At 40.6% G+C, this 22,289-nt stretch overlaps 1 protein-coding gene across 2 annotated transcripts in view; it reads right to left on the reverse strand.

Annotated features, from left to right (window-relative positions):
* Positions 1-22,289, reverse strand: part of MUSK (muscle associated receptor tyrosine kinase) — a 121,575-nt gene that overhangs the window by 38,756 nt on the left and 60,530 nt on the right. Inside the window, exons 7-9 of one of the 2 annotated variants that reach the window (XM_075210899.1) lie at positions 16,553-16,712; positions 14,028-14,034; positions 12,490-12,753 (exon numbers count right to left, since the gene is read on the reverse strand). In XM_075210899.1, coding sequence (XP_075067000.1) covers positions 12,490-12,753; positions 14,028-14,034; positions 16,553-16,712 — 431 coding nt within the window. Of the gene's footprint in view, positions 1-12,489; positions 12,754-12,865; positions 12,941-14,027; positions 14,035-16,552; positions 16,713-22,289 lie in introns of those variants that run through there. The other variant, XM_075210898.1, reaches the window with a different exon arrangement.

Genomic DNA, 22,289 nt, shown 5'->3' on the forward strand with positions numbered 1-22,289 from the left:
AATGAACCTCCGTCTCTATGGGGGCTAACAGTTGTTTTCAATCTATTTCTGAGCTAAATATTTTAGCCAATGTTTATAAACATTGGAATAAAATAATAGTTACAGCTCACAAACCCACTCTCTTCTCTCTTTGTAACAATACTACTTGGCAGGCTACCATTATATCGCTAACATTTTATATTATTCTTTAATTTTGTTGTCAACAAGTTAACATTTAATGTTACGGAGAGACAATTATGTTCAACAAGATCAATGTAACAGCCTTTTATTTGATTATTCAGATGTCTTTGTTGTTGACTGAGTTAAGTGCAAAAAATTATTTGTAATAAATAGCATTCTATCATTCTGTTATACACTAATGTTAGAATTTCAAATATTTAATATCTTCTCATATATTTACACAGTCAAATAATATATCACCTCTATTTTGTCAGGAAACCTCTCCTAACTGCCTTTACCAGTCACAACCCGCACTTGTGACTTGGAAGTGTTTACTGTATGAGGTTACACACGATTCCAGCACTCAATCTTCCTCACATCTATCATACAGGTTACAGATGAATCACCCCTGAACAGCGCACACACAACCACACCCACTTTGGTTTGCCACCACCTATTGAATAAGGGCAATAGGACCCCAATATACTGCCTCCCACTGTGACACAATAAGCATTCCTTGTTACACACAGTTAGCAAGGCACACACAAGCAATCAAAGGGTTAACCCTTAACCCCTCAAGGCTCTATGACACAAATGTACATGCAGGCAAACATTTGGCTTGATATACAAATGTATTCACAATTCACACCTCAGCAATGTAAGGTTTAGCATGGTCAAGCAATCTATTTATTCTAGACAGGCAGTGAATGTGTTTAGAGCAATAAGGACATCACTAATTAAATTATAGATGTAATATGCAAAAAAAAATAGAGCCTACATGTTATATAAAAAACAATAAACAATTGACATACAAATAAAAAGTTTCAAAACAGGTAAAATAAAGGGGTAAAATTCAGAATATAACTTACAGACAAGCTGGTATAATCTGTGCCGAGGGACATTGGCTTGAAGATGGACAGCTTAACAATGGTGACTGATTTCCCAAAAGATTGGCAATTTCTTGTAACTGGTCTCAGCTTTTTAAAGACACCTTTACACCTTACCCCACCTCCAGGGTTTGTGGTCTGTGACACTGTTTACATTGAGCTTATAATCATTTCTTCAACTCCTCTGGGTGACAGAATGCTTTATTTGACATATAGCCTGCCCATCATCATGCTTTTGAGGAATACATGGTTGATCACTACTGTTATTGATTTTAAGTTGCATTTTGGAAACTGAATGGTATTTGTTATATAAGATTCAACAAGCCATCATCCTTGTGTAAGGCTTCAAGCTGTGAACGGCTGTGAAGGATTCCTCGTGCCTCCAAAACAGCTCTGACCCATCAAGGCATGGACTCCACCAGACCTCTGAAGGTGTCCTGTGGTATCTGGCACCAAGACATTAGCAGCAGATCCTTTAAGTCCTGTAAGTTGCTAGGTGGGGCCTCCAAGGGTCTGACTTGTTTTTCCAGCACATCATACTGATGATAGATGGGATTGAGATCTGGGTAATTTGGAGCATTACATTTTTCGCGATATGTGCTACAGTAGTTCTTCTATGGAATTCAACCAGACGGTCTAGCCTTCACTCACCATGTGCATCAATGAGCATTGGGCACCTATAACCCTGTCACCAGTTCACCGGTTGTCCTTCCTTGGACCCACATTTGTAGGTACTAACCACAGCATACTGGGAACACCCCATAAGTCCTGTCTTCTCGGAGGTGCTCTGACCCAGTTGTCTAGCCATCACAATTTGACCCTTGTAAAAGCCGCTCAGATCCTTACGCTTACCCATTTTTCCTGCTTCTAACACATCAACTTCAAGAACTGATTGTTCACTGGCTACCTAATATTTTATCCTTGACATGTGCCATTGTATCAAAGTAATCAATGTTTTCCATTTCACTTATCAGTGGTTTTAATGTTGTGGATGATACACATATTCACACACACACACAAATTTATATTTTGATACAGTAACTTTAGTGTGGCTATTATGAAAGGGTTGATGTTATTACTAAATTATCTTATTATTATATAGTTAATGGGAAAAGGACTGGAGAAGGTGTACCACTAAGGATAGTTTGATGTGAATAAAGAATGAGGTGTCATAGGTATAGTATTGAGTTAGTGAGTATATAGTAACATCTTTAAAATGTTTCTATTTTTAAATGTATGGCATAGAATACCAATCACCTGTTGTTTACATCAAGTAGTAGGATTCTGATGTTTGGTAATTAGAATAATTCTGATATGCTTCACCTGTCCTTTTATGCATAAGTTTAAAAAAATATACTTTAGTAAACATCTGGTATTCTATTAACACTGTTATATTACACCTACAGTGGATATAAAAGTCTGCACAGCCTTATTGAAATTGCAGGTGTCTGATGTACAGTCTAAACTCAAGATACATAATCTCAGACTCTTTTCCACCATTAATGTGACCTGGCAACCAGCAAAATTCAAGTAAGAAACAAATTGACAATTTTTAGAGAAAATATGTAAAATCCGAAACCTACAATATTCTGTTTTTTTAAGTGTACACACCATTTCATAATGTAAGCTGTAGCTGTGTTCAAAGTTAACCAATCACCTTCAAACGTGCCTTCAAAGGTAATTAGCATACACCTGACAGCAATGAAAGTGATTGTGATTAATCTCTAAAAAAGACTATAATCATTAAGTGAATAAAATGTGGAACAGGTGGGGCATTGCCAATATCAGGACCAAAGTTAATGAAAGGACAAGGAGAAAACTCATCAGGAAGGCTGCCAAGTAACCTACAGAAATATTAAAGGAGTAGTGGGGTCAGGATGGCTCCAAATATCAAGCTATAAGATATGGCACAAAACCTGTTTTGTTAGAAAGCAGAAAATGTACAGGAATTTCACTTTCCAACAGGATAACGATCCACAGCACACACCAAATCAACCAAAGAATGGGTTCAGAAAAGAAAAAGCCTTCAAATGGCCCAGTCAGAGCCTATACCTCAATCCACAAAACCTGTGGAATGACCTGTGGAATGACCCAAAGAGGGCAGTGCACAGGTGATCCCCTCGCAATTTGATGGACCTGCAACTTTTTTGCAGGGAAGAGTGGGATAGAACTGCATATGACAGCAAACCATGGTTTTGCCAGTAAATTGCTTTTAACGGTGACATCACTGGCACTATATAAATTCAATGCAGAAAAAGTAAGATATAAGAGATCCTTCGAAGAAGTCAGGAAGAGCCTAGACATACGAGATTATTTCTATGAAAAACAAACACATCCTATACTTAATTTCTCTATGCATAAACAACATGTTTCCTCTTGTGATCTGTTTTGGCATATTATTAACAAGTCAATTATAAATATGTGCAGTGCAAGAAAATCAGATATTAGATGCAGGATATACTAAATTAGAGATGCACAATCCCAATGGGGTAGATTTATTAAACCTTCTAAAAAGTGGAGGTATTGTCCATAGCAACCATAGCAACCAGGTTATTCCTATAATTTTCTAGAATGTACTAGATAAATGATTGCTAGAACATGATTGGTTGCTATGGGTAACACCTCCACTTTTCCCTTTTAGAACATTTGATAAATCTACACCAATATGTTTAGACGGTCGATCAGTTCATTACTTTATCACCATCTCCAGTAACCTTGGTGATCAATATAATTCATGTAATTTTGTCCACAACATTTCTGTTTGTTGATATCACTTAATCTCCCAAATATCACTTCATGCTCTACAGTGTGGAAAATGCGCACGTGACAATATAAGTTCTCTTTTAGTTGTCCTGTGTATATCAAATTAACTAAATATTCTTTGGTTAAGCTCATTAATTCCCCTACCATTGTCAAATTATCCAAATTGGTCCCTTAATCCTCATTTCTTTGTACTGTAAAGACACCATTAAGCTATTGATATGCAGATATCACTTTAACCTAAGGGTGTGCACCGGGCACTTTTGGGGTTTTGGGTTTTGGGTTCTGATTAGCTTGAGGTTTTGGGATCTGATTTGTTTTGCCAAAACACCCCACGAAAGGTTTTGGTTCTGATTTTGGGTTTTGGGTTCTGATTTTTTTTAAAAAAAGCATAAAAAGTGCTAAAATCCATATTTCGGGGGTTTTTTTTCACTCCTACACTATTATTAACCTCAATAATATTCATTTCCACTAATTTCCAGTCTATTGTGAGCACCTCACACCTCACAATATTGTTTTTAGTCCAAAAGGTTGTACCGAGGTAGCTGGATGTCTAAGCAAAGCGACACAAGTCGGCGGCACAAACATGTGGCCCATCGTAGGTGGCTGTGTAGGCTTGAATGGCCTTTTTCTGCTCCTCCATCCTCTGCAGCATATAGAGGGTGGAGTTCAAGGGCCTCACTACCTCTTGTTTTTGTTGATGGCGGGGCATGTTCATGCTTTTTTGATGTAGCTGGAACAGTGAACTTAATTTAATATCTGATACTAATATTTCTGCACTGCAGGAACAGTGAACGTAGTTTAATATCTGATACAAAGATTTCTGGACTGCGTAGTGGAGTGGCCCCGATACCCAATTTGGTACCGGTACCCAATTTGGTACCGGGACCACAATACTTCCTTCAACTTGTCTAAATTCCACTGCACAGATGGCTGCTCCTCCATCCTCTGCAACATATAGAGGGTGGAGTTCAAGCGCGTCACTACCTCTTGTTATTGTTGATGGCAGGGCATGTTCATGCTTTTTTGATGTAGCAGGAACAGTGAACGTAGTTTAATATCTGAAACTAAGATTTCTGGACTGCGTAGTGGAGTGGCCCCGGTACCCAATTTCGTACCGGGGCCACAATACCTCCTTTAACTGTCTAAATTCCACTGCACAGATGGCGGACACCGGATGCACGTCTAACACCAACATAGCTGTTAAGGCCACAGTTATCCGCTTTGCCGTAGGATGACTACTGTCGTACTTCGTGCTCATGGCAAACGACTGTTGGACGGTCACATAATGCCAAAAAAAGAGTAGCAAGTTGGAATTGTCCTTGGGCCCTCCCACCCACCCTGATGTTGTTGAAATAGGACATGCACACTTTAACAAACCAATCATTTCAGCGACAGGGCCTACAAAACTGTGGCTGAAATTATTGGCTTGTTTGGACCCCCACAAAATGAGCTGGCAAAGAAAAAAAAGAGGTGCAAGATGGAATTGTCCTTGGGCCCTCCCACCCACCCTTATGTTGTTGGAATAGGACATGCACACTTTAACAAACCAATCATTTTAGCGACAGGGCCTACTCTACTGAGGCAAGATGTCGTCCTCATCCTCATCCTCTGATTCCTCGCCCCCTTCAGTGTGTACTTCCTCATCCTCACACATTATCAATTCGCGCCGGCTGGACTCCACAACCACAGGTCCCTCTGTAGTCTCTGGAGGGCAGTGCTGTTCTTGATTGAGGAATTGATAATTCATTTTTATGAACATCATTTTTTCAACGTTTTGCGGAAGCAACCTCCTTCGCCGCTCACTGACCAGGTTCCCCGCTGCACTAAAAATTCTTTCCGAGTACACACTGGAGGGGGGAAAACTCAGGTAAAATAGAGCCAGTTTGTACAGGGGCTTCCAAACTGGCTTTTTTTCCTGCCAGTAAGAATATGGACTGTCTGACATGTCTACTTGGATGGCGTCAGCAAAGTAATCCTCCACCATTTTTTCAATTGTGACAGCATCCAATGCAGCGACAGTAGACATGTCTGCAATGGTTGGCAGGTCCTTCAGTCCGGACCAGATGTTCTCAGCATCCCCGCCAGCAGGTCTTTAAGGAAAACTGAGCTTTTTCCTCGCAGCCACAGGTGTTGAAGAAAATGGAGGAGCTGTTGGCATGTCACGGTCCTCTTCAGAGGACAATCTCCTGACCAGCAGGTCTTTGCACCTTTGTAGACTTGTGTCCGCCGGAAACAGAGACACAACATACGCTTTAAACCGATGATCCAGCACGGTGGCCAGAATGTATTCCTCTGACTTTAAAAGAGTGACCACCCTCAGATCCTGGCAAAGCGTACGAAGGGCTTCATCCACAAGAGCTACATGCTTGGTGGAATCGCAATGCTTTACCAGCTCCTCCCTCACTTTCTCCAGCTGCTTCTGCAACAGCCAGATCAGGGGAATCACCTGACTCAAGCTGGCAGTGTCGGAACTGACTTCTCGTGTGGCAAGTTCAAATGGCTGGAGAACCTTGCACAACACGGAAATCAGTCTCCAATGCGCTTGACTAAGGCGCATCCCCACTCCTTTTCCTATGTCGTAGGTGGCTGTGTAGGCTTGAATGGCCTTTTGCTGCTCCTCCATCCTCTGCAGCATGTAGAGGGTGGAGTTCCAGCGCGTCACAACCTCTTGTTTGAGGTGATGGAAGGGCAGGTTCATGGTTTTTTGATGTTGCTCGAGTCTGCGGTAGGCACTGGCAGAATGCCGAAAGTGTCCAGCAATTTTGCGGGCCACCGCAAGCATCTCCTGCACACCCCTGTCACTCTTCAGGTAATGCTGCACCACCAAATTAATGGTGTGGGCAAAACATGGGACGTGCTGGAAATTGCCCATATGTAATGCCCGCACAATGTTACTGGCGTTGTCTGACACCACAAATCCCCAGGAGAGTCTAGGTGGGGTAAGCCACTGCGAGATTATTTCCCTCAGTTTCTCTAAGAGGTTGTCAGCGTTGTGCCTCTTATTAAAACCGGTGATACACAACATTGCCTGCCTTGGCACGAGCAGCCGTTGTGGAGATGCTGCTACTGATGCAGCTGCTGCTGTTGCTGCGGAAGGCGATGCATCTACCCAGTGGGCTGTCACAGTCATGTAGTCCTTCGTTTGCCCTGAACCACTTGTCCACATGTCGGTGGTTAGGTGGACAGTGGGTACAACTGCATTTTTCAGAGCACTGAGGACACTTTTTCGTACTTCTCTGTACATCCCGGGTATCGCCTGCCTAGTGAAGTGGATTTGGTACCGGGGACACAATACCTCCATCAACCATCTAAATCCCACTCCACTGATGGCGGACACCGGACGCACGTCTAACAACAACATAGCTGTTACAGCCACAGTTATCCGCTTTGCAATAGGGTGACTACTGTCGTACTTTGTGGTCATGGCAAACGACTGTTGGACGGTCAACTGTTTGGTGAAAGTCGTAGCGTTCTTGCGACTTCCCCTGTGGGAAGATGACCGACTACCAGCAGCAACAGCATCAGCAACAGTAGTAGGCGTACCGCTGCAGGATTCCTCGGATGAATCCCGTATTAAAGAGGACTCAGTCTGGCTGGTGACATGGCCTGCAGGACTAAATCTGATGGAGATCGTGGAGGAAGTTGACGAGGAGGGTGTTGGTGGTGTGTATCCAACAGGACCAAGGGATTTAGGTGTCCCGGGACTGCTGACGGTCCTAGCCACAGTTCCTGAACTAAACACTGAATTATGAAGGTTCTTCAGGTGACGTATAAGGGAGGATGTCCCTAGGTGGCCAAGATCCTTACCCCTGCTTATTTGAGCTTTACATAAGCTACATATGGCCATACATTTGTTGTCCGGATTGGGATAAAAATAACTCCAGACAGAAGAGGTGGATTTTTTGGTCTTCTGACCAGGCATGACGATGGGCTTTTTCATCCCATGGACAGCAACTGTTTCCCCCCCTGGTGGCTTATTTATGATAACTACATCAGCATCCTCCTCGTCAAGTTCCTTCTCAGCACCAGCTACATCAATATCCTCCTCCCGGTGTACAACATTCACACCTTCATTAGCCAAATCTGTAACTGACTGTGGGTGATCCTTCCAGCATATGCAGAGGGCGTGCTGCAAATGGTGGAAAGAGCCACCTCTTCCCGTACAGTGATGGGAAGGTCAAGCTTCGCAACCACCAACACCCTTGGACTCGCCTTGGGGATTTGTGATGACATCTCTCTAGAAGGCAGAGTTGTTTGCTGTGTTGTTGATGACAGCTTAAGTCTCTTAAATTTTTTAGAGGGGTGGGGAGGAGGAGGGCTTAGATCCTTGGGTGAAGCTGAACCACTAGTCATGAACACGGGCCAGGGCCTAAGCCGTTCCTTGCCACTCCATGTCGTAAATGGCATATTGGCAAGTTTACGTTTCTCCTCTGATGATTTGAATTTTCTTTTTTTACTAATTGTAGTGAACTTTGGCTTTTTGGATTTTACATGCCCTCTACTAGGAGAATGGGCATCGCCCTTGGCAGACGACATTGATGACATTTCATCCTCTATGTCATGAATAATGGCAGCAGCTTCAGCATTAGGAGGAAGTGGGTCTTGATCTTTCCCTACTTTATTCTCCAAATTTTTGTTCTCCATTATATGCAGCACAAGAGAGCGTACCCCTAAACCACACACACTTTGGGACTGCTGAAACAGTGAACGTAGTAATGTAGATTACAGTTCCTATTTTTTTGGACTTCAGAAACAGTGAACGTAGTATTATTGATTGCAGTTCCTTTTTTTTGGACTGCTTAAACAGTGAACGTAGTAATATAGATTGCAGTTTCTATTTTTTGGACTGCTTAAACAGTGAACGTAGTAATATAGATTGCAGTTCCTATTTTTTGGACTGCTTAAACAGTGAACGTAGTAATATTGATTGCAGTTCCTATTTTTTGGGACTGCAGAAACAGTGAACGTAGTAATATAGATTGCAGTTCCTATTTTTTGGGACTGCAGAAACAGTGAACGTAGTAATATAGATTGCAGTTCCTATATATTTTGGACTGCTTAAACAGTGAACGTAGTAATATAGATTGCAGTTCCTATTTTTTTGGACTGCAGAAACAGTGAACGTTGTAATATAGATTGCAGTTCCTATTTTTTGGACCGCAGAAACAGTGAACGTAGGTATTGCAGTACTAATATTTCAGGACTGCAATAATATATTGCTCTAGAATTTTTTTATACTTTTTTAATATTTTTTTTGTATAATTTTTTTTTTTTTTGGAGTTTTTAATAATTAGACAATTACTATGGACTTAGCACAAAAATGCACAGGACTAAAGCACCACTGGACTCAGCAGGACAGACACTGGCCAAAGCACCACTGGACTCAGCAGGACAGAGCACAGGTAAACAGGACCACTGGACTCAGCAAGGACAGAGCACTGGACACAAGCATAAAGCACCACTGGACTCAGCAAGGATAGAGCACTGGACACAAGCATAAAGCACAACTGGACTGATCACGCAGGAGCACCACTACCCTACAACCTCCCTCTACCCTGATCACAGCCCAAATGAAAATGGCGGCCGCTAGCGGGGAATTTATGCAATCCAAGTCTCGCGAGATCCGACGCGAGACTTGGACGTCAGAGCCTCAGTTTCATTTTTTTGGCGCCGGAAATACCTGAACAGTCGGATCCGCACTGTTCGGGTGGGCTCGGATTAGCGGAATCCGAGCCCGCTCATCCTTACTTTAACCTATACCATGACAGACATATATTGACATGCTGTTTAGTAGCATATCATAATTAGAGCAGAAGTAGCTCCAAAACTTGATTTAGCTTTACCATTACATCTGCAAGTCTCAGAAAACTCTTCAGCAAAAATAATTTATTGTACTTACTTTCCTTACTTAAAGAATACATAAATTCACAGAGCTAAATTCAAGTTTATAGAATTAATAATTATAATGTATGTAATAGTTTGTACATTCCAAACAAAGTATATATATATATAAATATGTAGAAAACAAGATATAAACACTGGCGCTCAAGACAGTATTATATAAGTGAAGTAATGGAATTCAATCCCACATATACACCTCTTCCATGTGAGGAGGCAGCCTTCCTTCAAAACTCTGACTGGTAAGGCCGAAAATAAAATATCATAGGTACAACAGAAAGAAGGCGCAATGGTGATGTTAACAGATAATACTGAACAAAGTGGGTACAATATAAATAAGCATATGGATGCAGTTCAAATCTCTGGGTTGATATCCAACAATAAATATAAATAATCCAGTCTTAATCCAAATGCAAGACAGAGTGACCAAACGTATCAGACACGAGCGTGCAGAAATTTCACTCTGATAACAAGGTAGGATAGAGAAGTTCAAGTGCAACTTATACAGGGTTTGCTGGGCCACTGTGACACAGCTTACAAACTCTCCAATCAATTGTCATCAGGGGACAGGAATATACAGGAGGTGTATAGAGTAATGCAGTTCACTAGATAATAATACAAATCAATAGATGGAGGCGTACCAGAGGATAATATATAAAACCAGCTTATCTGTATCAGGGTCTCCAAGAGGGAATATCGGCCCCGCCTAGTAAATCAGGAACGGGCAAAACAGCGACCGCAGTATACGATATTTCTTAACCACGGGCAGACGTCCCAATGAAAACACCGCTCTCAAACTCCAATCAGCCAGAATATTAGAGATAAAGGAGCCATATAGTGTAGTAATTTATGTACAAAGAATTTATTCAGCAAACATATAATATGCAAACTCACATATTGCAAGATAAATAAAAGCTTATCTGTACTTGGCAGTAGGTCAACTTGTACCGGTATGGATCCCTGGAGGGTTTTAAAGGTATTACCAACGATCTCCGCACAGGAGTATCAGGGTATATAACATCAAATGGCCAGGGTGGCAGTATGACCTGATTAGCATATACAGAAGTAGTAGGGCCTCAACGCGTTACGTCTAGGAAGACTTCATCAGAAGTAAAAACAATTTATTGTATTTACTTTCCTTACTCAAGGAATACATAAATTCACAGAGCTAAATTCAAGTTTATATAATTAATAATTATAATGTATGCAATAGTTTGTACATTCCAAACAAAGTATATATATATATATATATATATATATATATATACACACATATATACATATACATACATACATTCGTGCATACATACATACTGGGCCTGATTCATTAGGGCATTGTGTTTATTGATTTTGAGCATATAGTACACAGAATCACTCTGCGCATGCTCAGAACAGACAGATACGGGCGAGAAACAGAGAGGCCCGGACGTGAGTGCAACAATGTTTGTGCGATATTGAGCGCAAGGAGCACTTACTAAAGCTTCCATCTTCGAGGAGTCAAGTGAGCGAGGAAGGGGCATTTAGCTGCACTCAATGTAAAAAATGGGCGTGAAAAACTTGCGCACACACAGCCACGGCCGTATCAAGCTGTATAGCCACGAAAGAAACTTGTTTTTCTGCAGTATCTCTTGAACCAGTTCTGGTGCTAGTCTAAGTCATCATCATCACCATTTATGTATGTAGCGCCACTGATTCCGCAGCGCTGTACAGAGAACTCATTCACATCTGTCCCTGTCCCATTGGAGCTTACAGTCTAAATTCCCTAATATAGACACACACTCACAGACAGACAGACTCATACAGACAGACAGAGAGGGAGGGAGACAGACAGGGAGAGACTAGGGTCAATTTTGATAGCAGCCAATTAACCTACTAGTATGTTTTTGGAGTGTGGGAGGAAACCGGAGCACCCGGAGGAAACCCACGCAAACACAGGGAGAACATACAAACTCCACACAGATAAGGCCATGGTCAGGAATTGAACTCATGACCCCAGCGCTGTGAGGAAGAAGTGCTACCACTACGCCACCGTGCTGCCCTAAGTCCCGATAAGTAATGATGACAGTCTTGTATACATCCCATAAGATGATCTTGCAATCATGATCAACTGTAACATTTATTTGTATGTTCAGTAGACATTACCAAGTTTCTAATAAATGTATTTTATGGGATTAAAAATTCCCTCACTGTTTTATCATTAATGCCTTTATTATTACCATGTGACATTAATTCTATATTTTTTTTAATTTCCTGTGCTTTCTTTGGATAAATTATAATCAACATAGGGATTGAACGTATGGTGCAGTGTCTGGCGTAGTAGAGCACAGCAGACCTACAGCTGAATTCAACAGCAACCCATGTGACTTTCTGTTTAATAGCATGTAAAGTAAACACTTCAGGTTCAAAAACAAAATCTCCTCTTTTTTTGCATCTTGCCAGGTGTTTACGTTGTACCACTGTAATTTTACATAACTATACATAATATAAACAGTAAAATAATAGTTGTGTTCAGCCTGGGTCTTATATATGTGCCAATAAAGTTATTTGGGCCTGGCGTCAACCGCCTGGCCTTTTGTAGACACTCTGAAATTATTTGGATATTTTCTAGGTGTATGATCATCTATCATAAACATGTGGTATAAATGGTTAGATTAATGTATCTGAAAATAATAATAAAATAAAAATAAAATAATAATGTGAAAAATAAAAGCATAATAATAATATACTTTCTGTTTAAAAAATAACTTCAACTAACACCCTCTTCTCATCCATACAGTAGTACCTGCATATTGGCTTTGGAGCTGGGCCATCTCCTGTTGGGTTGCACTCCCGGAAAAAGTAGTTGCACAGGAGGGCTTCAGCCGCAGGTCGACAAAGGGGGCTCACTGTTTTCAGTTCACTCCAGGCTGTTTGAGCGACCATCTCCTGGCTCTCTTCTGGTTCAGTATTAGATGTATTAAAGAAAACCAAGATGTCCTTTGTGAGCATAGCATTACATATATCCCCTCTATAGGTGCTGCAGTAGCCTGCATCTCCTTTGTAAAGCCTGATAACAGAGTTATAGAGAGTCGGCTTGGCATTAGAATAGCAAATTAATAAAAATATACAATTGCTATTATTTACCAATTATAAGTAAAATATTCCAAATATAAACCCACTGTATGGTTCCCCTGATAGTCTCCTTTTCACGTGCCAGGATGAAGTTAGCCACCTTCTGGGCAGCTCTGGATATATATATGAGTATTAATGAAAGTATGAACAGCCCATTGTACTGACAGGAGCATGGCCACTGACATAATCAGTATGCCAGCTGTCAGTACATTGGCTCTCAATGATCACATTAAAATAAATTAAATAAGATTTTTACGAGACTAAAAGTTTTGTCTTAACTTTTCTAAACAATGGTATGTGGATTAGTAACTTTACACTGCAATCAAGGGTGTAACTACCATAGTAGCAGGGGCAACTGCTACTGACCCTGTAGCTGTCAAAGCTTCATGTGTATGTGTTTGGGGGGCACATGTGGGCAATACAAAATGTTGATATGGGGCCCACAAATGCCTAGTTCTGCACCTAGTTGCAATTAGTTTTTTACACTAGCTGGGCTACAATGTTAGTTTTTTTCAAAACAATATGCCAGGCACGTTTACATAGAGTTCAAAAACAATCAGGCAATGTTACCCATAGCAACCAATTCAAACTTAGCTTATGTTTTAGTGCGCTTTAGCTAAATTAAATCAAACATCTGATTTGTTGCTTTGTAGATAGTGCCAGGTAAAGGCTGGTATATTAATTTGTAAATTATATTAAAAGGACAATATATCTGTAACATCTTTATTTACTTTTTTCTATAAATGTTCTGTAAATCATTCATTTGTAGATAATTTTATTTATCTGCCATTAGCACTTAGCAATATGCAAGAGCTATCACTGTCAAGCAAATGTGCAATATTACAGAGTACAATACATTGGCCAAACATTTCTAAAAAAAAATCATAAAATGATTCCTTGGCCTAACAAAGTAAGTACATTTCAACTAAGCGTGGGATTAACCATATTTTATTGGGCAGGAGGAGGCATAAAAGTATAGCTGTCAATGAATGGCCCACTGAAACCTCATTTCTGCTGTTTGTAGAACAAGGTAATGGAAAATGTTATATAATACTGTACAACTGGTGTAAGATGATTTTATGAGCTAGCAAATTGCATTATACTAACAACACTGTCAATTACATAATTCAAGTGTTTCAGTTTGTGTTCATTAATTTGAAAAAATAAAATAAAACTTGTTTAAAATATTAACACAATAAAATATCTTACTTCCATTCTACAGGAAACAGTTGTAATCCGGTCAAAGTAAAGTAACATGAGGGGAAGAAGAAAAGAATAATTAACATTCATCAATGTTGCTATCCGTTCTGAGACTGCAACTGCAACTCTTTCTCGAAACACTCGCATAAAGTGTTTAATTATGGAAGTGTAAAACTGTGGCCTACAGCACAAATACATGGGCTGCTCCTAGTCATGCACCCACCTGCATCATTGTGTGGGATGTGATTATTGAGATAAGATTAAAAATGTGAATTTATTTCCCATGCTCAGGAGCCATAGAGCATTTTATCCCTCGCACAAGGACATGAAGGCGGTGGAAACCAAAGGGTATATTTACTAAACTGTGGGATTGATAAAGTGGAGATGTTGCCTATAGCAACCAGTCAGAGTCTAGCTGTCATTTTGTAGAATGTACTTTTTCAAACCCGCAGTTTAGTAAATATACCCCCAAGTGCCAGCCTATGTCTTCAAAAGGGAGATTTTGGCACCTTACACAGGGCAGCCCATTTCTAGGTGTTTTTCAAACAATATAATAAAAGCATTAAAACACCTGATATTCCCTCATTCTCAAAATTAATTTGCAGTGTTATATGTAAGGTGACGGTATATTTGTATAAATAGAAAGTAATGTACACCCACATATTTGGTGATTTTTAAATGACCTTCTCTGTGTCATTTATATGCACACAATTAAGTTTAAAGTTTTTTGTTGCCTAAAAAAGTAAAAGATTAGTATCATGAACATACTGTTTTATTTCAAACCCTGCTGCAAGTCTCTCTGTTTTGTTGTTTTATTGTTATGCTTTTAACCAATCCTCTTTCCATTATTTACCATACATACCATACATGCATAAAGAAAAATAAACACTTTTGACGTAGTGTGAAAACAATTATGGATCTAGAAAAATAAACCCATTTATTCCGTTCTTTGCCCATATCTCCATCAATATAAAGCATTCCCTATGTACTATTTTGTCTGTGGCAAAAGGGGTACTACATTAACAACGCCACTCTATTGATATACCACTGTATCTAAATATTACTATGCTACTCAATTAGCTGAACTAACAATACTACATTGGATGTGGGTCTCTTTTCAAGCAAACATGTGATCAGAGCCTGTTGCTCTTCTTCTGCAGATCATTGCTGAAATGAAAGGTCTTGTCCTGCTCTCCCCAGTCATCTTGGTTTACCTCAATACTCTGTAATACTCCTCTTTCTTAAGACGTTATTTCCACCCTTGCTTTTACAATTGTGTCACCTTTAGAGCACTTCCCTAATCTTAAGCAAATGCTATTCCACTGACATTATTTCTATTACAATTATTTCAAGAGTTTGTGTCCAAATCACTTTGGGAGAGGGGGGTCTTTGCTGTACGACAATCCTACTTTTCTGCATGTTTTTCCGTGAGCCAGCTCTGTGCCACACTTTAGAATGTGACGACTGGATAGAAATCTGTCTTGAAGGTACTCTATAAATCTCCAAAAATTTGGATATAAGGTTTCAAAAGGTCACTTTTCACTTTACCATTAATATATTGTACCTCTCCCTTGGATGTGGTGAGATATGTTTTATGGTACATATATCTATGCCTAAAGATCTACAAATCACTCATACTAAAGGCATTCTTCACACATAATTGTCCCTCCTTCCACCCTTTAATGCTAGTTAATGTTATATTTTCACTCTCCTTCTCTAAGTCTACAAGGAAATAAAGTGATGGTTTGCAGACCTGCATTTCTATGTGGCTATCTCTGCGGCACTATAATGCACTATAGGTGCTAGAGCACAGTGCTAGCTTCTACTATAGTGTGCTATCATATTACTGTTTATCATATTCAGGGACTTAACTAGGGCTGTGCGACAGGGGCGACCGCCCAGGGCGCAACGCTGAAGGGGGGCACAATTTAGGAATATTTTAGGTTCATTTGGTTAAAATTGAGGGCTAAGGGGGTGACATTTGTCTTTCTCGCTCCAGGCGCTAGAATTATAAGTTACGGCTCTGATCATATTACACCTGCAGATCTGTCAAAACATTTCCATACAGGCTTGGAACTGAGTGCTGTGCCATGTCTGCACACCATATCTACACACCATGCAATCTAAAACTAAACTAGCATTATAGAAGACCCTGAACTGGATATTGAGTAATGAAAATGTGTCAAACTTTTTATTAAATATTCAAGAAGCCTTCAGGAAAATTTGAGAACTGGATTCACTTATCTTTCATCTATAACTATGCAGATCACTGTATATCGTCCATTTGCAATGCTAAGCTGCACTCGATCACTATTCTCTATCTCTAACCCATGCTTTTTTCTTTTTTTATTTCTCTGTCGTACCAATGCAACCATGTCACATAATATTGTTTCAACTGCAGTATTCTAGTTATTAAATAAAAACACAATTGCAATAACAAATAGGACAGTCTGCGTTAGACAGGAAGTATTTGGAGCGTTTGCTTTTTAGTGTGATTTCATACTTTATGCAAAAAAAGCTTTTTTTGGACAAACCTGATATGCTGATTGTTGCTGCAGCTTTTGCTGTGCCAAAACTACCACTGTGCTTGTTGTCTGCCATACAAGTAAACAGTCCTGGCCTGGTTGCTAAAATGTGCACCTTTGAGAAAATGACTCCATCTTTGATATTTTCCTCAATAGACTCCGGTGAAACCTAATGAATAAAAACACAATAAATTCCATTCATTTAGTTCACATTTTTAGTTCACGTGTGAAACATATAGTTCAGATATTAAACTTCTTCTGACTTTTAAGTGTTCAACTGATCAATGACAAAACCTCACAGTACAGTCTGATTCAACAAGGAACGCCTCGTGTGCTGTGTCTTGCATGAAAAAACTCTGCGCATGCTCAGAAACAGACTTTATGCCAGTGAACGCAAGTTCATGCAATTCAAGTTCGAATGCAAATGACACTTCCGGCAACCTAGAGATGAGGTGTATGCATGTAGTCAATGTATAGTAAGGGCGTGTCAAGGTCGACCGTGGACACATTCACGTGATCCAAGCTCTGGGCATCTCAGGTATGCAATTTCTAGCCATATAACCTGCACCAGCTACACAGCAAATGTAAGTGTCGATTATTTGTGAGGACAGACGAGTATGCATGCCAGAACATGTGTATGAAATTTATATACAGTACATATTAATAACACCCTGCTAAATGTATTTTATGTAAACAAAATTATAAAAACAGATTTCTTGGACTTTAAATAGCACATTGTGCATATACTGCAGTCTGTTGTATCTGTCTGCATACAGCAAGCACTATATAGCCAGAGCCATATTCAAATGGGCATGTTTCTTAAGAGCCACTTGTACTTGAATATGGGTGTACATGAGTGCAATTTCCATCTGTTTAAAAAAAAACCGCTCATTTTGTTCACTTTCCGTTCCTTGATGAATCAGGCCAATCATGTTTAGCTAAACTATGCCAGCAATGGTAATTTACAAAGTGCAAAACATGTGGGAATACAATAGATTTCTATTTTAACAAATGTGCCCAGGACCAGATAAAGCCTTTGGGGTGCCTGGGACACTTAAGACACGGGGGACCCTATGGTAGAAAATTAAGAGCATAGTGTTTATTTACTCTCTCATGAATGATCACACTATGCTCTTAATTTTTGCAACTATCAAAGTACCTTTATAACTTGTCCCCTCATCCTCAATATTAACCTTCCTCAATTATAGTCATTCCTGGCAGCACTAAGAATCAGCCATCACTGGAGACACTTTTGAAGGACCCTCCTAAAAGTGTTCTGTGGGTTCCATACCAATGGCTTGTATTTTGTTCCAGGGCAAATCGACCCTTCCCTTTATAGGCTGACTTCCGCCACAACGCTCATCTGGTAAAGTGCTCCCCACCGGCTCTAGTTGAGACCCGCCATGTTAAAAGAAACCAGCCATGAGGGACCGACTCTCCTTGCAGCCCTGCTAGTTGAATCTAAAGGCCAGAAACTCCTGGTAGCTGCTTATATGGAGCAGGCAGGGGCGGATTGGAAAGATAAAGGATCCTGGAAAATATTAATTTATATAGTGGCCTCATGTGTTCCGTGTGGAAAATTGTCAATAGGCAGGGTCATATCAACAAGAGGCAGTCCACCAATGTGGGTGCATCTCTGCAGCACTATATGGGAGTGACCAGCAAACAAGTGGAGCAGCTATTGTTTTGACAGTGTTAGACCATCCACTAACCACTGCCCCTTCAAACACAACGGCAACGCTATGCGCACCACTATGCATGTAGCATGTAGCTCACCCTGCAAGCAGAGCGGCATAAGAAGGGACATAGCTCCTGACTTTCCCTATAGTCGGAAGAAAGTCATGACTCACACCACAATTGGGACCGTTGGCATACAGTCTCTCTCATACCTGTTCTTGCAACTTACACTACCTGCTGGTATCTAAAGCTTGGTTACTGCTTGAATAAATCTTGAAATGTTGGGCCCTGATTGGAAAGGGATAGGTATATGAAATATGGAAAGCCTAGCAATGAGTGAACACTCTAGGTTCTAGATGCTGTTCACCAATTGAAAAGTCGAACAACTAATAAACATTCCAGGACCCATAAAAAGCCCCAATTTTAAATAAATTACATAAAAAATGTAACAAATTCTCGTAATGACTCACAACTACATTATTAGCACTCCTATTGCACCAATAATTAACCCCCATAATACATAACCCCATCACATCAATAAATACCCTCCCCCAACACACACACACACATACACACACACACAAACACACACACACACACACAGTGTGGGGTAGTAAAATTTACCCTACATTATTGAATGTTAAAAACTCTATTTTGCTTTGGTGCACTACAGGTCAGAGAAAGCCCAGGCTGCCATTAACAGTTTGTGCATACTATAAGCACCAGCATACTCATGGCTGGCACTTGGGAACCCACAAGTTCCAGCATGCCCTGGCACCCAAGGCCCGCTGGAACCTGTAGTGCACATAGACAAAATGTAAATAAACCACATGCCGTGTGTTTTGAGTTTGGTAACACCTTAAATATACTTATATCTTTTTTCGGTGAGGGGGGCTCGGTCGTTGGTGGGGGGAGCAGGGTAGTTAAAAAAAAAAAAACCATACTCACGTGATTGTGGCGCCGGCGTCCCTCCTTTATGCTGCTCTGTGCTCCTTTGCTCCAGACTGACTGAATGTTGAGTGTGACATCATCATGTCACACCCAGTATTCAGTCAGTCTGGAGCAATGGAGCACAGAGCAGCAGAGAAGACAAGAAGGAAGAGTGAAGTAAAGGTAAGTGAAGGGAGGAAAACAGGGGGGGTTAAAAAACGGGGGGGGGGCAGCATGACACAGAGGGGTTAAAGTAATGAGGGACAATAGCAGTATGACACAGAGGGGTTAAAAAAAGAGGGACAATAGCAGCATGACACAGAGGGGCTAAAGAAAGGAGGGACAATAGCAGCATGACACAGAGGGGTTAAAAAAGAGGGACAATAGCAGCATGACAGAGAGGGGTTAAAAAAAGAGGGACAAGCAGCATGACACAGAGGGGTTAAAAAAAAGAGGGACAATAGCAGCATGGCACAGAGGGGTTAAAGAAAGGAGGGACAATAGCAGCATGACACAGAGGGGTTAAAGAAAGGAGGGACAATAGCAGCATGACACAGAAGGGTTAAAAAAAGAGGGACAAGCAGCATGACACAGAGGGGTTAAAGAAAGGAGGGACAATAGCAGCATGACACAGAGGGGTTAAAGAAAGGAGGGACAATAGCAGCATGACACAGAGGGGTTAAAAAAAGAGGGACAAGCAGCATGGCATGGGGTTAAAGAAAGGAAGGAGAAACTCAGAGAGGCACAGGGGGTTAAAGAAAAGAGGGACAAGCAGCATGGCACTGGGGTTAAAGAAAAGAGGGACAAAAGCAGCATGGCACAGGGGGTTAAAGAAAAGAGGGACAAGCAGCATGGCACAGGGGGTTAAAGAAAAGAGGGACAAGCAGCATGGCACAGGGGGTTAAAGAAAGGGGCAAAGGCAGCATGGAGGGCGCAGTGTGATCATAAGGGGGCATAGCGTGGTGATAATAACGGGGCACAGTAATGTGTGTGTGATGGCACGGAGCTTTTGGCAATGTAGTGTGTGTGAGGTAGATGGTGGCTAATTATTGGCTGCTATTTTGTTTGCGGGGTAATGGGAATACTATTTTAATGTTGGGGCTGGAGGAAGGCCTAATTATTAATTATGGATGTTATTGATTTAACGGTGGGGCTGGTTGTAATTTTCTAAATGTAGCCATTTTTTTTCCAAATAGGTCCTCCAACATTCCATGATCCTGACAAGCCGCAACTAAAGAAACCAGCAGCCACATGTGGTAAAAGTGAGAACAGGTAGGACAGAGCAGCATAGTGTGTGAAATGTCGTGATTCTAGTAGGGACAATGTCAATGTTTGGTGAGTCCAGTGGGCGCAGGCCACGACTGAACTCTTTCTGTACACACTGCATTCTTCCTATACTACACAAGGGTGCTAGATGTCCTGAAAGTCAGGAGTGCTTGGACAAATGTCACGCTCCGCGGAATTCAGGACCTAGTGATTTTATTGTGCTAGCCATGCCCCAACGGCGCATTGCCACGCCCCCATTGTGTGACCATACCCATGAAATATTTTGCGCCTCCGTTAGGCCGTGCAAATTTTTTTTGCTTACTCAACTATAAGGGGGGGCCCCATGAATTTGTTGTACCGGGGCCCTGAATTCCTCTTGGCAGCCCTGATGACGGTTGCTAGCTGCTTCTGATTGGCTAATTGCTGATTCACCTCTGACGATGATAGTTGTTTTCTTCATTTATTGTGCCTATATTATATGATTTTGTGGGCGTATTTTAGATTGAATTTTTTGCTACTTTCATTCATACATGAGAAGGAAGATTTTACCTGTTGTATTATATTTTATTTAAATCAAACCTAATAGCAAATGCGTTTATTGCTATCAAAACAAATGTTAAAAAAAACATTTCTTGTGCTTATGACCTGGCTAAGTATAAGTGTATGTGGTTGTAAGTAATGCTGACATACCTGGCAATATGAGACTAGTGCAGAGCTGGACGCATGTTAACATGCCTCCAACTGACAATATGGGGGTAAATATGCTGTTTTTAAATACATGTTTTCAGAGCTTATTGGTTTCATGCATATATGTTCAACTTAACATAAACCTCACTGTGTCTGCTACTATTCTTAACCTGTGCAGGAGGGCATGTAGGAACTAATCAATTAAGGGCATCAATAGCTATCCCTTTTAAAAGCATCAGGTGTAAATCTATAGTTAAATGCAAAATTTACATTACAAACAGTTTATGCTTTATAAATAAGTAATTTTAATATAGCATTTGAATACTTATTTGTATCTTAAATGTAGATAAATGTAGATAAATGCCAAAAAACCCACCTGGGTATGTGTGTGAAAGGATTAATGAAAACAAAACCAATTGGGCAGTCTAAAAGTGACTAAAATCTCCAAAATGATATCTTGCACTCTATATTAAATAAGAAATCCTGCCACCACAAGATATAGTTCAAGAGCTAACACTCTTAGAAAGTCTCCAATTACACTCTGACTGATCCAATAGTGGAAATACTCTAAATCAGCAGTGGGTAACAGGCAGCTGAGTAAGCGCTTACCTATGGCCCCCAAGTCTATGCTCCCAATCTGATCTATGCTCTGCTTTGCTCCAAGCAAAGAGTAAGACTGACCGCATCAAGTAATCTTCTCTGCACAATGCGGTGAGGTCATGCTGCACATCCATTTTTAGACACATGGGTAGAGTGGCATGTGGGGGTGGTGTGAGTGGCATATGCGGAGGTCTGTGTAGCATGTGAGTTGCATGTAAGTGGGTCCGTGTGACATAGGTGGTTTTTCAGAATACAAGTGGGATCTAAATGCTTGTGGGGATCTGAGTGCATTTTGTGGCATAGGGAAGTTTGAAGGCATGTGGTGGAATTTTGAAGCAAACAACAGGCATCCAGTCATTCTGGCGCTAGAGGCCTAGAAGTATATTGGGTTGCCCATAACTGCTGTAAACTAAACAATTCCGTGTATAAACGCGGCGTTATAAATACCAAGCCTATCTGACTCATGAATTTTTGAGGAATGCAAAGATAGAACATTATTAAATGGGATTAATTATGACAAAAAGTGACAATGTTTATGGAATAATAATGGTTATAATAAATTGATTTACAGAAATATAAATATAAA

The sequence above is a fragment of the Mixophyes fleayi genome, chromosome 1 (assembly GCF_038048845.1).
Source record: "Mixophyes fleayi isolate aMixFle1 chromosome 1, aMixFle1.hap1, whole genome shotgun sequence".
Classification (NCBI taxonomy): domain Eukaryota; kingdom Metazoa; phylum Chordata; class Amphibia; order Anura; family Limnodynastidae; genus Mixophyes; species Mixophyes fleayi.